This window comes from Narcine bancroftii, chromosome 6 (genome assembly GCF_036971445.1).
Source record: "Narcine bancroftii isolate sNarBan1 chromosome 6, sNarBan1.hap1, whole genome shotgun sequence".
In the NCBI taxonomy this organism is placed as follows: Eukaryota; Metazoa; Chordata; class Chondrichthyes; order Torpediniformes; family Narcinidae; genus Narcine; species Narcine bancroftii.
This window is the reverse complement of record NC_091474.1, coordinates 202,292,944-202,309,558: the sequence shown is the minus strand read 5'-3', so window position 1 is coordinate 202,309,558 and position 16,615 is coordinate 202,292,944. Positions and strand designations below refer to the sequence as shown.

Genomic DNA, 16,615 nt, shown 5'->3' with positions numbered 1-16,615 from the left:
TGCATTGTAGAAAATCACATTATGGATAGCTTTCTAAAAATGCACACAACCTCTCTATTATGAAAGGTGTTCCGTAAAACATTTCTTGCTAAGTTGCTTATAATATATTATTTCCTTTGTATTTATAAATATAGCACAATAATTTCTGATATTCAAGCTGGAAATTCATTTGATATGTATATAGACATATACATAAAATATCTCTTTTATAGAAATCTTGGTCACAGTGTAAGTTTTTAACCTAATGTAAAAAAGCAACCTCAAATCTTGAATCAGTTTATATTCTACTCTTTAAACAGATTGAAACAGTAATATTATAAGTAATCTATAAGGAATGATTACATAATAAACTTGGAATGCAGTTAAATTATGGAATTTTATTACTTGCCAAGGTTGCACAAATATTTTGGGAGCCACCTGGCAACTAAATGCAAGAATAGTAAACACAATTATTGCTGATCAATGCAATGGCTGTTCCTCATATTGGTACAGATTTAAAAGGTTTCTGAAAGATTATTTGTTTCATTAGGGTCAGTAATTAGATTAAATTTTAATTTAATTGTGATAGTTGATAGCTTAGAAATTGTCGATTTGTCTGGAAAAATTAATTCACCAGCTAAGTGAAATATTATATATATTTGAAGTAAACACTCACAAGACTTGGAGCTTTTGGAGATGTGTCAGTGTTGCTTTTATCAGAATCAGAGCTAGAACTGTATGTTCAATTTTCACTCCAGGAAATCCTTGTTGGCCATCTGTTTGAGTACCAAGAGAGTGCTGCGATGCCAGTGATACTATCTTTTGGATTTAAACTGAGACTTTTTTTTATTTTTAAAGGCATGTAAACTCCCTTAATACTGTGGAAGGCAAGATAAGGTACAGTGATCCCTGGCCAAGATTTACAACAAAATAAACATTGCTAAAAACAAGTGATCAATTGAACTGTTGTTTGTGGGAACGTTTGCTGCTCTTGCTCCACTGGTGCAGTGACTTGCTTGGCTGCAAAGGATTTAAGAGCTGCATATAAATGTTGATTTCTTGATTTATTTCAAAGTATGAACTTGAAATAATATCCATTAATTTTTGATCAATTGAAATAATTCTTTTCTCAAACTTTTCAGATTCACCATTCTGTGGGAGTTCAGCTCTTCTGTTGTTATTGTTGCCTAGGGAAGCTGAAAGAGTGGTCGATCAAGATGATACGTTGAAACTGACTGATCAACATGCCTCAATAAAGATTTTGTCTCATCACTTTGGACCAGGAGAAGGTCTTTGACAGAATTTCTTGCACATGCAAAGAAAACATGTTTTCTAACATAGGTTTTGGAGAGGGAATATGTAATTGGACATTGTTTCTGCAACAGACAGAAACAGGACACAGTGGAAGTCCAAAACACCAGATGCCAGAAATCCAGACCACCTGAAAACTCTAAAACTTTATAAATTTTGGGGGCTTTTGTGTGCATGTGTGCATGCGTAAGTGCCACAGATGCACACTGGCAACAACGTTGCCACGTTTGTTGACATTTTTTTTAAAAACTGCTCATTTTGATAAATGAATTTGATAATATTTGATAATGAATAAACTATCAAAATCTACCTGTTCATCTTTTTTTTTTATTCCTCCTTAAATTTGAATTTAAAAAATACTGCCCAAGAATCCAGAAAATTAAAAAATTTGGACCAACGCAATCCCTAAGCAGTCTGGAATTTTGGATTTTTACTGTAGTTCAGATTAATGAATGGGAAATTGAAAGTTTCCGTATCAGATCTGGAGTCAGGCAAGATTGTCGTCTCTTTATATTGTTCGCGTGGTGTGTTGAATTCTTTTGCTGAACCCCTCAAAAGTAAAAGAGGTGATGATTTCAGACAGTCAAGAGACATTCAAGTCAAAGAATCACTGTACATGAATGATATTCCCAACTTCTGCTTGGACTCTAGTGTTGGTCTATGGATTGATGGTCTTCTTTGACCTGTTTGAACTGAGTGAATCACAGCAATGGTGAGTTAATTAAATACAAAAAGTGCTGGAGAATCTCAGCAGATCATACAATATTCAAAGAAAGCAAAGAAATATAAACAAGCTTTTGGGTCTGAGCCCTTTGTCAAGGTATGAGCAAAAAGCAGGCAGGCATCTAAATAAAAAGAAGGAGAGGGGGAGGAGCACAGACCAACAGGCAAAGTCATAGGTGGATATGTTGGAAGGGCAGAAGAGAAAAGAAGCTGAGAAGCAATGGGGGAATGGGCAGCTTTCTGAATGGGGTGGAAAGAGAATGAGCTGGGGACCTGGAGACACAGGGATTGGGGAAGAGGGAAAGAATCAAGGGAGGGCAAACCAGAGATACTGATGTTAATACCATCTAGTTGGAGAGTGCCCAGACAGAATATTAGGTGTTGTTCCTCCAATTTGTGGGTATTCTCAGTTTGGCAGTGCATGAGGCCATGGACAGATATGTCGGTATGGGAATGAGGCATGGAATTGAAAAGATTGGCCAGTGGTAATCCCTGCTATTGCAGGGGACAGCGTGAAAGTGCTCAACAAAATTATATCCCAGTCTACGTCAAGTCTCTTCAGTGCAGAGAAGGCAACAACGGATTCAGCAGGTGACCTCTGCAGATTTAAAAGTTAAGTGTTGCTTTTGGAATTACGGTTCCAGAGGTGGGTCGAGTTCCCGCCTCTGCACATTGGGTTGTAGCCTTTACTACACTTGGCCTGAAGAGCCATTTCATTTTAATGGAAAGATCCCAATTCACCTACTTTGATGCAATGGTTCTCTCAAGTTATGTCATGTTTAAGTTTAGAAAAAATGAGAAGTTGCACTTTTGATACCTCTGTTAAGTTTGAAGAGACTTTGAATCCTTTTATAAACTATTTTCATATGAGTTAATTTGTATTTTCATAGTCATCAGTGTAGCAGAGGAAGAGTTGAGGAGCCTTGCCTGTGTCAGCTTGTAGTGTGAATTGCTCCACGTAGCCAACAAAAAGGAAGGCATAGTTGGGACCTATGCAGGTACCCATGACTTGGAGAAAATGGGATGAGTCAAAGGACAGGTTATTGAGGGAGAATTCGGTAGTTCAGGGTTGGGAAACAATGAGGTTGTGGGTCGAGGGAGGGAGATGATCGGAAGTGATGAGTGCTAGAGACAATTCTGATCACTAGAGAGAGTTGAAGATGAGTGGTTGCATCTAGGAGTAGATTCAAAATGGATGCCTCCATGAGGTCGTGAGAACTGTAGCTAATAAAATAGAGTTGTGATAAAAGAACCCAAGTTTCTTTCTTACAAGAAAAGAAACATCACATAGTACCAGGAGTGGAAGAAACACCAGGAGTATGCAGAGTGAGAATTAGTTTATAGCAGCAGAATTTTTTCTTTGGCTTGGCTTCGCGGACGAAGATTTATGGAGGGGGTAAAAAGTCCACGTCAGCTGCAGGCTCGTTTGTGGCTGACAAGTCCGATGCGGGACAGGCAGACACGATTGCAGCGGTTGCAAGGGAAAATTGGTTGGTTGGGGTTGGGTGTTGGGTTTTTCCTCCTTTGCCTTTTGTCAGTGAGGTGGGCTCTGCGGTCTTCTTCAAAGGAGGTTGCTGCCCGCCAAACTGTGAGGCGCCAAGATGCACGGTTTGAGGCGTTATCAGCCCACTGGCGGTGGTCAATGTGGCAGGCACCAAGAGATTTCTTTAGGCAGTCCTTGTACCTTTTCTTTGGTGCACCTCTGTCACGGTGGCCAGTGGAGAGCTCGCCATATAACAGGATCTTGGGAAGGCGATGGTCCTCCATTCTGGAGACGTGACCCATCCAGCGCAGCTGGATTTTCAGCAGCGTGGACTCGATGCTGTCGACCTCTGCCATCTCGAGTACTTCGACGTTAGGGGTGTAAGCGCTCCAATGGATGTTGAGGATGGAGCGGAGACAACGCTGGTGGAAGCGTTCTAGGAGCCGTAGGTGGTGCCGGTAGAGGACCCATGATTCGGAGCCGAACAGGAGTGTGGGTATGACAACGGCTCTGTATACGCTTATCTTTGTGAGGTTTTTCAGTTGGTTGTTTTTCCAGACTCTTTTGTGTAGTCTTCCAAAGGCGCTATTTGCCTTGGCGAGTCTGTTGTCTATCTCATTGTCGATCCTTGCATCTGATGAAATGGTGCAGCCGAGATAGGTAAACTGGTTGACCGTTTTGAGTTTTGTGTGCCCGATGGAGATGTGGGGGGGCTGGTAGTCATGGTGGGGAGCTGGCTGATGGAGGACCTCAGTTTTCTTCAGGCTGACTTCCAGGCCAAACATTTTGGCAGTTTCCGCAAAGCAGGACGTCAAGCGCTGAAGAACTGGCTCTGAATGGGCAACTAAAGCGGCATCATCTGCAAAGCGTAGTTCACGGACAAGTTTCTCTTGTGTCTTGGTGTGAGCTTGCAGGCACCTCAGGTTGAAGAGACTGCCATCCGTGCGGAACCGGATGTAAACAGTGTCTTCATTGTTGGGGTCTTTCATGGCTTGGTTCAGCATCATGCTGAAGAAGATTGAAAAGAGGGTTGGTGCGAGAACACAGCCTTGCTTCACGCCATTGTTAATGGAGAAGGGTTCAGAGAGCTCATTAAGTGGACTGTATCATTGCAGATAAATGAAACAAATATTACTTTCAAACTGAATACAGGGGCAAAGGACAATTTGATCTGTGTGCACGACATCAGGGCAATGAAGATAAATCCATACATCCATGCAAATCTTGTACAGCTCAAAGCCTGTAAAGGACAGTGTATTGATGCAAGCGTGCAGAAGATTGACATGCAAACCAAAGCCTTGAAGTCGAGACTAGTTTATTGCACTGGCCATCGCATTTATATGGGCCCCAGGTGCTGTCGTTAGGGCACCGCGTCATTGGAGCGCCAGCCTGGGATTGGCTGGAGTTCCTACTGTGCGGGAGGCAACCTGGAACGACGGCCGGTTTCACCCCCAGGTCTGCGCAGTCGCCATGTTTGTTGGCCATTTTGTGGGCCGGTCCACAACTCCGTGCGCGGGCGGCTAAAGGGTGATGAGGTAAGGAAGTTTTTTTTGGTAGAAATATATATGTCATCACAACATCATGGGCCGAAGGACCTGTACTGTGCTGTAACGTTCTAACGTTTCAGGTCAGAAATCCTTCGTTGTGTTACGAGTCCAGAGGATCCCAAAACCCAGAAGCCATCAATATGCACCACTATAAAGGGTTACTTAAACAAAAGTTGCTTTTAATTATCTTTGAACATGAAAATAGAATCAACTTAAACTTATCTCTGTTGACTCACTTAACTTACTTAACCCCCTTCTAATTCTAAGCTCACGTGTGTAATAGAAACATAGAAGATAGAAGCAGGAGTAGGTCATTCAGCCCTTCGAGCCTGCTCTGCCATTCAATGAGATCATGACTGATCTTAAAGTTCAGTACCCCGTCCCCACCTTCTCTCCGTAACCCCTAATTCCCTCTTAAATATATTCAATGAACCTGCCTCTACTGCTCTCTGTGGCAATGAATTCCACAGATTCACCACCCTCTGGGTAAAGAAATTCCTCCTCATCTCCCCTCCATTGCAAGAACATCCTTCCTCAGATAAGGCGACCAAAACTGCAAATACTCCAGGTGTGGTCTCACCAAGGCTCTGTACAGCTGCAGTAAGGTATCCTTATTCCTATACTCAAACCCTCTTGATATGAAGGTCAACATACCATTTGCCTTTTTAACCACCTGCTGTACCTGCATGGTCGCCTTCAGAGACTGGTGTACAAGTACCCGTAGGTCTCTCTGCACTTCCCCATCTCTTAATCTATTGCCATTCAAATATTAATCTGCCCTCCGGTTTGTATTACCAAAGTGGATAACCTCACATTTATCCACATTGTAGTGCATTTTCCATGTATCTGCTCAGTCCCCCAATTTATCCAAATCACACTGGAGCTTCCTGACCCCCTCTTCAGTGCACACAACCCCTCCTAGCTTAGTGTCCTCTGCAAATTTGGAGATATTACATCCAATCCAATCCCCTCATCAAGATCATTAATGTAAATTGTGAACAGCTGGGGTCCCTGTGGTACCCCACCGGTCACCGCCTGCCACTCAGAAAATGAGCCATTTATCCCAACTCTCTGTCTTCTATCTGCCAGCCAGTTCTCAATCCACATCAATACCTTGCCCCCAATCCCATGAGCCTTGATTTTGCTGCCAGTCGTTTATGTGTGTAAGTTTGGCAAAGTTCTTTGGTTCACTGTCCAAGTTCACTGGTTGCAGGCAATGCTTATACTGTGCACAGAAGTTAACATTAATAAAGTTCACCAGGCTTTGGTGCTTAACAGGTAAATGGTTACCACTCAGAAGGGTTCTTGTTGGTTTTCAGAGAGAGAGTTTTTCTTGTTCCAGGACATCCACAACTGATTCCTTTTTAATCAGCCACTCCAGTGTCTTGCTGACAAAACTTGCCCCCTTCAGGGTTCTTCAGATGATAACCTATTTCTTTCAGGTCACCACAGAGTTCCTTTCTGTTTCACCTATTCCAAAGGAAACACCGGAGAGCCAGTCCTCTCCTTTGACCTTCCAAAGCTTGCCAGCGAGTCTGTCTGGAACCGAAGAGTCCCTCTTCTCTCTGTCTCTCTCACTCCAAGTCTGAGAACAAAGCCCGTTTTTTTCTGCTCTCTGCCAGCAAAGATCACATGAGAGAAAATGCTATTTTCCAGACAAAGCTGCTACTGCATGTTGTTACATTTGTTGCCTTTTGCAAATAACAGTCCACCCTAAGTCTCAGCACTCTTGCAAAAACTCCTGCAAAGATTCTGTTTTAAAGTGTTTGTGTGTGATCTGTTCTAACAAACCTCTCCCAATTTATTTTCCCAACACCTCTCGATACTCTCACAGTTGGACCTTTTGCTGAATCTACCTGCAACATTGAGCAACGTTTCTAGGTAATGCTGTGTGATAACTTCCCAAATGTTGGGATAATTTGAGAAGAAATCATTGTGTTAACATATTGTAAATACTGAGTGAACGTAATTATCTTCTTCTTTGGCTTGGCGGACGAAGATTTATGGAGGGGGTAAATGTCCACGTCAGCTGCAGGCTCGTTTGTGGCTGACAAGTCCGATGCGGGACAGGCAGACACGGTTGCAGGGGAAAATGGGTGGGTTGGGGTTGGGTTTTTCCTCCTTTGTCTTTTGTCAGTGAGGTGGGCCCTGCCATCTCGAGTACTTCGATGTTAGGGATGAAGTCGCTCCAATGAATGTTGAGATGGATGCTTAGTACAAGCCTCGACCTATTGTGAATGAGGTATATTTGGAGAGGGGGGCTCTACACTGTTAGTATAATATGAGATGGCCATAGAGAGATTTTGCATGAAAATGGAATTCAGTAAAAATACGAGGGATCCTGAGCCAAAGGTTGGAAGCAGCACGAAGGGCTCAGCCAGCCTTCGCACGCAAGTGTTGCAATGTTTCTCAGTCCGATCCCGAGGCACCCGATTGGACTCGCGTTGATGAGCAGCCGGATCTGGGCTGGTCGGCGTTCTCATTGCGTGACACGGCTGCGCCGAGGCAGATTGTGAAGCTTCCGCAGGTCAGGGGGGAAGCTTGTCGGCGTTCACGTTGGGTGATCCAACAATGAAGAATGACGGAGCCTATCTTCATTAAAACCTTCCGGGTGCCAGCCCGGCACGGTTATGCAGTAGAAATATCTCCCTATTTCCCCTGCAGAGTGGCCTGCGCTACCTCGCAGTACTACGGAATCGCAGGTACCGTGGCCGATACACCAGAGACTTGTTTGAGACTAAAGTCAGGCATGACAGAATTAGATTTTACTCTGAGCAGGAACTCGTGCACGAGAAAGTGACATGTTCAGCCCCCCCCCCAAAAAAAAACCCAATTTGTTTGCTGAATTTATTTGATGTTTGGATTTATTTATACATGAATGTTGGGGTCAGATAGAATCCATAAATTACACTGCTTTTTTTCTGCATTTTGCTTGGGGGAAACAACGATCAAATATATAACAGAGAAGCAGTCTATTTGTCCTAAGTGATCTGTTTGTGCAGGCCTTCCTCTCGGTCACATCAGTCTCCACCTCCCTCGGTACATGAATCGGATCTGCCGCCAAGCATGTTCATGCGTCTGCTTTTAACTAACATCTCGATCTACAATTGACTGCAAAGTTTGTCATCCACCGAATATTGCAGTGAAAGGAACAGTGGTTTGGTCGATATTGTGGGATTTCCCCCCTCTGCGATATTAATGCTCTCCTGTTTATTTTGATTTGACATTGGTAGAATGAGTTGATTGGGGTTGGTCTGAAGCAGAATCCAGCAAGATTTTTTTGTGTTATTTTTGACTTAATACTGAAAGAGTTTCAAATCTGATCTCAGGAGGTCAAGAGAGTAATGGAAATTTTAAATTTATAAAACTTTTTTATTACCAGAAATCAAGAGGTCTCAGAAAATGAAATGCACTCTCATTGTTGAAATTTAGGAACATAGGAAGTAGGAACAGGTGTAGGCCAAAAATGGCCCATTCAATAAGATCATGGCTGATTATGACCTAACTCCACCTACCTGCCTTCTCCCCATATCCCCTAATTCCTCTATCATGTAAAATGATAGTTCATTTAGATGAACTTTGATAGGATAATGGTCAAAACCTTTTAGTTATATGCAAAGTGCCATACAAGTAAGGTAAGGTGAAAGAACCATGGTGTAAAGAGGATGAATGAAATCTAGTTTAGATGAAAAGTTTACAAGTGATTTAAGAAGATGAGAACTGATGGAGCTCTAGAGAATGACAAGATCACCAGGGAAGAGCTTAAGAAAGGACTTTGGAGAGCTGGAAGGGGCTATGAGAAGGCAGGATTAAGCAAAACTACAAGGCATTCTACAAGTAAGTGAAGAACAAGACAATGAGTCTTGTGAGCATAGGGCCCATTAGGAGTGATAATACAAATGTGTGAATGGAGTTGGAAGAGGTAGCAGATGAATAAATACTTTGCTTCAGTTTTCACCAGAGAAAAGGACCTTGGCAATTGTGAGGATGGCTTAAAGTTGACTGAAATGTTTGAGAAAGAGAATGCGTTGGACCCTTGGAAAACCATGGTTACATAAGCCGCCAAGATCAGGCAAAGTTTACCCAAGGTTGCTGTGGGAAGTGAGGGAATGGATTGCTGAGTCACAGGCAGTGATCTTCTCATCATCACTAGGGACAGAAGTACTGGCGGATTCGAAGGTTGAACATTTTGTTCCTCTGTTTAAGAAAATGACTAGCGATAACCTAGGAAATTATGGACCAGTGAGTCTTACTTAAGTGGTAGGCAAGTTGTTGGAGAAGATCCTGAGAGTCCAGATTATAAGCATTTAGAGAGACATAATTTGATTGACAATAATCATCTTGGCTTCATCAGGGGAAGGTCATATCTCACGAAGCTGATTGAATACTTTGAGGATGTTACAAGACACATTGATGTAGGTAGAGAGATGGATGTATGGATTTCAGTAAGGCATTTAATAAGTAAGGCATTTCCAAAGTGAAGGTCATTCAGAAAGTTAGGAGGCGTGGATTCCGAGGAGGCCTTGCTCTGTGGATACAGAACTGGCTAGCCAGAGGGTGGCTGTAGATGGTTCATATTCTGCATGGAGGTCAGTAACCAAAAATGTTCTGCAGGGATCTGTTCCAGCACCCCTCGTCTTTGTGATTTTTTTTATATAAACTACCTAAAGGAGGAAGTAGAAGGATGAGTTAGTACGTTTGTGGATAACAAGAAGGTTGGTGGATAATGTGGAGGGCTGCTACAGGTTACCGAGGGTCATTGACCAGCTGCAGAACTGGGCTGAGAAGAAATGGCAGGTGGAGTTTAACCCAAAAAGGTGCAAAATGATTCATTTAGGTAGGTCAAATTTGAAGGTAAAATACAATTTTCAAAGGGACGACGCTGAGCAGTTCGGAAAAAACGGAGAGATCTCGGATCCTCGTCCATAGAACACTCAAAGCTGCTGCAGAGTTTGATAGCTGTTTAAGAATGGGTATTTGTTGGTATGAAGGTGTGTGGGCTTTCATTAACTGAGGGATCAATTTTTAGAGCCATAATGTGCTGTTTCAGATATATTAGTATTCAGTTCGGCTCCGAATCATGGGTCCTCTACCGGCACCACCTACGGCTCCTAGAACGCTTCCACCAGCGTTGTCTCCGCTCCATCCTCAACATCCATTGGAGCGCTTACACCCCTAACGTCGAAGTACTCGAGATGGCAGAGGTCGACAGCATCGAGTCCACGCTGCTGAAGATCCAGCTGCGCTGGATGGGTCACGTCTCCAGAATGGAGGACCATCGCCTTCCCAAGATCGTGTTATATGGCGAGCTCTCCACTGGCCACCGTGACAGAGGTGCACCAAAGAAAAGGTACAAGGACTGCCTAAAGAAATCTCTTGGTGCCTGCCACATTGACCACCGCCAGTGGGCTGATAACACCTCAAACCGTGCATCTTGGCGCCTCACAGTTTGGCGGGCTGCAACCTCCTTTGAAGAAGACCGCAGAGCCCACCTCACTGACAAAAGGCAAAGGAGGAAAAACCCAACACCCAACCCCAACCAACAAATTTTCCCTTGCAACCGCTGCAATCGTGTCTGCCTGTCCCACATCGGACTTGTCAGCCACAAACGAGCCTGCAGCTGACGTGGACTTTTTAACCCCCTCCATAAACTTCGTCCGCGAAGCCAAGCCAAAGAGTATTCAGTTACACTCCATTTGGAATATTGTGTTCAGTTCTGGTCACCTCACTGCAGGGAGGATGTGGATGCTACATAGAGGTGGCAGAGGAGAATTACAAGGATGCTTCCTGCATTGGAGAACTTGTCTTACGAGAATAGGTTGAGTGCACTTGGTATTTTCTTCTTGGAATGAAAGAAGATAAGGGGTGACCTGATAGAGGTGTATAAGATGATGAGAGACATTGATCAAATGGATGGCCAGAGGCTTTTTTCCCAGGGCTGAAGTGGCTAACACAAGATGGCATAAAGTTAAGGTGCTGAGAAGTATGTTTTTGTAAGTAAGTTTTTTCACACAGAGAATGGTGGGTGCATGGCATATGCTGCCACCAACAATGGTAGAGGCAAGTACAATAGGATGTTTTAATGCAAATTATTGATGCAGTAGTAATAAATATGTTATATTTGTTATGCTCCAGTAGTGTACTCTCCCTGACTGTTTTACATGCATTGCCTTTCAGGATGTGGAACATTAGTGGTGTTGGAACAGGAGGAAGGTGGAATTAAGATTTTCAGGAGGTACTGTAAAATGAAAGAGGATTTTTAAAATGTCCCTAACATCAAATTGTGGTAGGGGTAAAAATGATTAAACTTGGGTTTCTGCTTTGTGTACACTTAATGTTCCTTTATTATTGTGTAACTATTTTTGAAAGTCAAGTTGAGAAAACATTGTGACTCTTACGCCCAGCTAAAATAAAAGTCTGATAATCTGTCTGATCTTTCAGAAATCCTGTTGCTTTGACGTCTGACTCACTGGATGATGTTGCCTGCACTCCCTTTAAGATGACTGGGACCCTGTTTGATTTGTTCCTTTTACTCCTATTAGAGCCTGGTTTCTTGTTTTTTTCACTCAGGTTTATCAAGCCCTTGTTTCCTAAGCTTTCTTTAAATTTACCAGGTTCACTGGAAAATTTATTACACACTAAAGAAAGATGTGAATTTTGGGGTATTAATGGAAATAAGATGGTAGTGTGGCACCACCAAAGTTGTGAGCATGCTGAATTATGGGATTTTACAATATTTTAATCCTTGCAATGAGTTTATTGCAATGAATATACAATCAATAAATTGGTTATCAGAACTAACATTTAACTAACAGTTCTCTCTTCCTTCTCTGAGTAGGAGAGGGAGTGAGGACAAAAAAAGAAGAAATTCAAGTGTTGTGGAGGGTATAGAGGGTTGTCATAGGCTACAGGATGCAGAGTTGGTTGGAGAAGTGGAAGGTGGAGTTCAGCTTGGAAAAGGGTGGAGAAAAGTGTTGGAAGGTCAAACCCAAAGGCAGAATGCAAGATTATTGATAGAATTCTTATTATTGTGGAGGGACAGCGGGATCTTGGGGTCCAAATCCATAGATCCATCCAAAGTTGCTGCACAAATTGAAAGGGTGGTCAAGAAAGCTGATGGTGAGTTGACCTTCATGTGTCATAGGATTGAGTTCAAGAGCGATGAGGTAATGTTGCAGCTCTAAAATTCTGATTAGACCACAATTGGAGCATTGAGCTCAGTTCTGGTAATATTGGAAGGATGTGGAAGTTTTGAAGAGGTAGCAGAGGATATTTACCAGCTTGCTGCCTGGATTAGAGAACATGTCTGAGGGAAGGTTGAACAAGCTACAAGTTTAATCTTTGGAGCGACAGAGGATGAGAGACGATAATAGGGGTAAATAAGATTGAGGGGCATTGATAGAGTGGACAGCCACCACCTTTTTCCCAATGTGGCCATGCCAATACCAAAGGACACCTGTTTAAGGTTAGTGGAGATTCAGAGGTAGGTTTTTTTTTACACAGAGTACTGGGTGCCTGAAATATATTGCTGGGGTTATACTTGAGGCTGATATTAAAGGGACATTTCAAAGATTTTGATAGACACATGGATGTTAAGAAAAATAGGGGGTTGGGGACTGAGAGAGAGAAGGGTTAGATTGACTAAAGTGTAGGTTTGTATTTTGGGCTGAAGTACCTGTACTGTGCTTTACTGTTCAATGTTCTAATCAGGTCTTCTGCATGTATAAGGTTGCTGCGAACATCATACTCTAGCACAGCCATTCTCAACTAGAGTCTTACCCCCACCCAGGTGGGGGGAGGGCACACAGCACATTCAAGTGAAAGTCTTGTTTTCTTTTCACTTGTATAACAAAAATAATTAATTTTTTTTTTTAATGTAGTCAGTAGGAGAGACGCATGTAAGAAACCAAAACGACTGCTTCACAGGGAAAGGGGTCCAATAAACTTTAGACAGATTTCTCAGGGGGCCATAGCCAAAAGAAGCTTGAGAATGGCTGGTTGAGCACATTAGAAGAAAATGGTGGTATTTAAAGAGTTGGGGCAGTATTTAAAAGCATTATTCTTCTATTTAGTTTTGACTGGAATGATAGTCTTTTTGATGTTACGTGGAGTGAGAATAATGAACATGTCCTGGTTACTGGTAGCGGTGATGGATCTCTGCAGTTCTGGGACACAGCTGGCCCTCCTGCACCTCTACAAGTCTTCAAAGAGCATACTAAAGAGGTAAAATTAAACCTTTGATGCAGATTTGTTGAATTTCCAGTTTGAATAAATTTTTGTCTTCAAAACTTATTACAGATGTAGACTTTACAGACTTTTAAAACAATTTCACTTGAGGCAGAGGGTAGTGAGCCAGTAATTGATTTGGCTCCGATCGATGCTAGCTCAACTCCTTTCCTTGGCAAAGTCATTTCTTTCCAATTGTAATGCAAGATTTATTGAATGTTCATAATCAACAGTGGCTTGTCAAATGTGAGACCTCACAAGATATCCACGTATTGTTAACTAATGAAAGAAATATAAAGAGAAATAACAATAGAGAATAGCAAAGGAAATAAGGGGAAGTAGGTTCAAATGAAATGAAAGGGGAATGGTGAGGGAGTTAAAAAGTACAGAATAAGGGGGGAAAAATCATGACATGTATGGAAATGATGAATACTCTAGATCAGGGGTGTCAAACTCAAATTCACAGAGGGCCAAAATTAAAAACTTGGACTAAGTCGTGGGCCAAACTAAATATTCATTGAAAATTTTCAAGAACATCTGCATGTTTTCTCTTCTTACAACATATGTAAAGTTAAACTTTTTCTTATTAAAATAAATGTTTAATAATAGTTTTGGTTAAACTCTTTCCAGAAGAAGCATTAACAAATGAGAAATAAAATATTCAATAAATAATATTTCTCTATAGCCTTTAAGCTCCTTTTATGTATTTTTTTTCACTAGCCAACAAGTCAAAAAAATAACAACTTGCTTCAATGAAAATCCAATCTTTCAACTATGAACAGTCCAAAGTTAACCAAAGAAAATATTAATCCAAGCTTAGCTTGCTACACTGTGATTTACTCTGATGCACCTGGGTCTAAACCAGATACTTGGCATCTCTTCTTAGATGCAAGTTCATCAAACTCTGGGGTCAGAGTTTGCCTCCCACCTGTCTTGAAAGGTCCTGTTTTCTGTCTTTCGTTTGGCCATTTTTCGTAAGGGGTTTATTACATGTGAGTTCGGCGACAGGTCGCAGATGCTAATGAAAGTAAAGAGAGGAGGTGGGGGCGATTAGCGGGCTGACGGGCCGGCGCCAACGCATTTGCAAAGCATTCTGGGATTTGTAGTATTAGCTGTGCATGCGCTATACTGGCGCGGCGGCCAGCGGGCCAGCTCTAATACATATTTGACATTTAACCATTTTTTTAGTGCTTGCTGTACCTGCTTGCCAGGAACTCATCTGTCATGATCCCCCTCACACAATGATTTACTAGTTTCTTGTATCTAATAATATTCTTTCTGTCAAAGTCAATAACCGTATTTTTTTTACTCCATCTGTGTTGCTCACTCTTTAACACTGACTTTTTCTCTTTTCGGCTCTTTGCATCCTCAAGCTGCTTCCCACCTGACTCTGTATCATCAGCCAACTTGAATCTCTTACTCTTTGCCTTTTTATTCTAAAGCAGTGGTTCCCAACCTTTTTCTTTCCACTCATACCACTTTTAAGTATTCCCTATGGCATAGGTGCTCTGTGATTAGTAAGGCATTGCTTAAGGTGGTATGTGGAAAGAAAAAGTTTGAAAACCACTGTTTTAATCGTACTTCATTGACTCGTTATGTGCACGGTTTCATAACTCCAAAGGAAATGGGCCAATAACAATTTTTCTCAAGCAGATATTTCAGTAACAGTTGGGTCTAGAGCAATGATTTTCAACCTTCCCTTCCCACTCATATACCATCTTAAATAATCCCTTACTAATCACAGAGCACTGATGGCATAGGGATTACTTAAAGTGGTATGTGTGTTGAAAGAAAAAGGTTGAGAAGCACTGTTGTAAATCAATAACATAAATACTTAATAGCTGTGTATCCAGTACTGATCCTTGCAATATGTCACTCATAATCATCTGCTCGTCTGAAACTGACCCACCGGGCCTTAACCAATCCTCCATCCATGCTAATGGGCATATCTATGGTTGTTCTAAATTTGCTGTCAGCATGCTGGAGATAATTGCTTGTCTGGCGTGGCTCAGGTTTACTTCTCTGGAAAGCCTGACTCCTTGTACTTGAGCATGGCTGAGTGGTGGAATGTGGCAACCTGCTGTACTTAAACAAACGGCTCAAGCCCGAAATGTCAGTTATGTATTTTTATTTTGCTATATAAAGGATGCTGTTTGACCTGCTGAGTTTCTCCAGCTTTGTGTTTTCACTTTTGACAATCCCGTAAGGCTCTCTCTACCCTGAGGTTCACAATCAACTGGAAATATTTGAACTTTGAAAAGTAAAGTTGTTAATAATGTTGAAAATATTAAAACAATATTCTCACACACTGAAATGCAATTTTAATGAAGAAATTTCTCTAGAGGAATGTCTTTTTATTGTGAGGCTGTGCTTTCTGGTTCTACTGAAAACATTTTCTCCACGTTCACTCTATCCACTCCTTTTAATATTCACTAGGTTTTAATGTGATCGCTCTTCATTCTTCTAAACTCTAGCGAGTACAGGTGCATAGCCATCAAACAGGTTAATGTTCACCCCCATGATCATTCTTCAATGGCAACACATCCTTCTTTCAAAATTGGGCCAAAAACTGCTCACAATACTCCACATGTACTCTGATCAATGCCTTAAACTCAACATTGCAACCTTGTTTTTATATTCTAGTCCTTTTGAAATGAGTGCTAACATTGCATTTGCCGCCTTTGCTACCAACTCCGCCTACAAGTTATTCTTCAGTGAATCCTGCACTAAGATTCCAAGTCCTTTAGATCTCTGCTTTCTGAATTCTCTCCCCATATAGAAAATATTCTACTCCTTTATTCCTTCTATCAAAGTGCAGGACTATACACTTCCCTTTACTACATTCTATCTGCAACTTCTTGGCCCATTCTCTGAACTTGTCCAAGTCCCTCTGCAGATTCCCTGCTTATTCCACACTACCTATCCCTCCATCTATCTTCGTATTGTCTGCAAACCTCACCACAAAGCCATCAATTCTGTCATCTAAATTATTAACGTAGAACATGAAAAGTAGTGGACTGAACATGAACCACTAGTCACCACATTCAAACAGAAATTATCCCCTTTACTCTCACTCTTTGCATTCTACCAGTCAGTCAATTTTTTATCCATGCTCGTGGCTTCCCGTAATACCACGGGCTCCTATGTTATTTAGCAGTCTCGATTGAAACACCTTGTCAAAGGCCTTCTGAAAATCCAACTGACTTTTTTTTTGTCCGTTACTTACTCAAAGAACTTCATTAGATTTGTCAGACAATAATCTCCTCCCAAACGAGACCATTCTTACTTCAGCCTATTTTATCTTGTGCTAAATTAATAATGGACTGACTAATCTTGCTAACCACTG

The 16,615-nt window shown here is 41.8% G+C and overlaps 1 protein-coding gene and 1 long non-coding RNA gene across 7 annotated transcripts in view; both read left to right on the top strand.

Moving 5' to 3' along the window:
- The first annotated feature begins 765 nt into the window (after window positions 1-765).
- On the top strand, window positions 766-1,267 carry LOC138737728 (uncharacterized). The gene is made up of 2 exons (XR_011341176.1): window positions 766-876; window positions 1,122-1,267. It is a non-coding gene; the product is annotated as an uncharacterized lncRNA (long non-coding RNA).
- A 6,249-nt stretch (window positions 1,268-7,516) lies between these two features.
- pex7 (peroxisomal biogenesis factor 7) overlaps window positions 7,517-16,615 on the top strand; it is a 73,235-nt gene continuing 64,136 nt past the window's right edge. For 3 of the 6 annotated variants that reach the window (XR_011340677.1, XR_011340678.1, XM_069887223.1), the window contains exons 1-3: window positions 7,518-7,745; window positions 11,221-11,278; window positions 13,116-13,266. Coding sequence is in view for 1 of the 6 variants with exons in the window: in XM_069887223.1 (XP_069743324.1) it covers window positions 7,622-7,745; window positions 11,221-11,278; window positions 13,116-13,266 (333 nt within the window). In the remaining 5 variants the exon portion in view is untranslated. Of the gene's footprint in view, window positions 7,746-11,220; window positions 11,279-13,115; window positions 13,267-16,615 lie in introns of all 6 variants that reach the window. The other 3 variants (XR_011340679.1, XR_011340680.1, XR_011340676.1) reach the window with 2 other exon arrangements.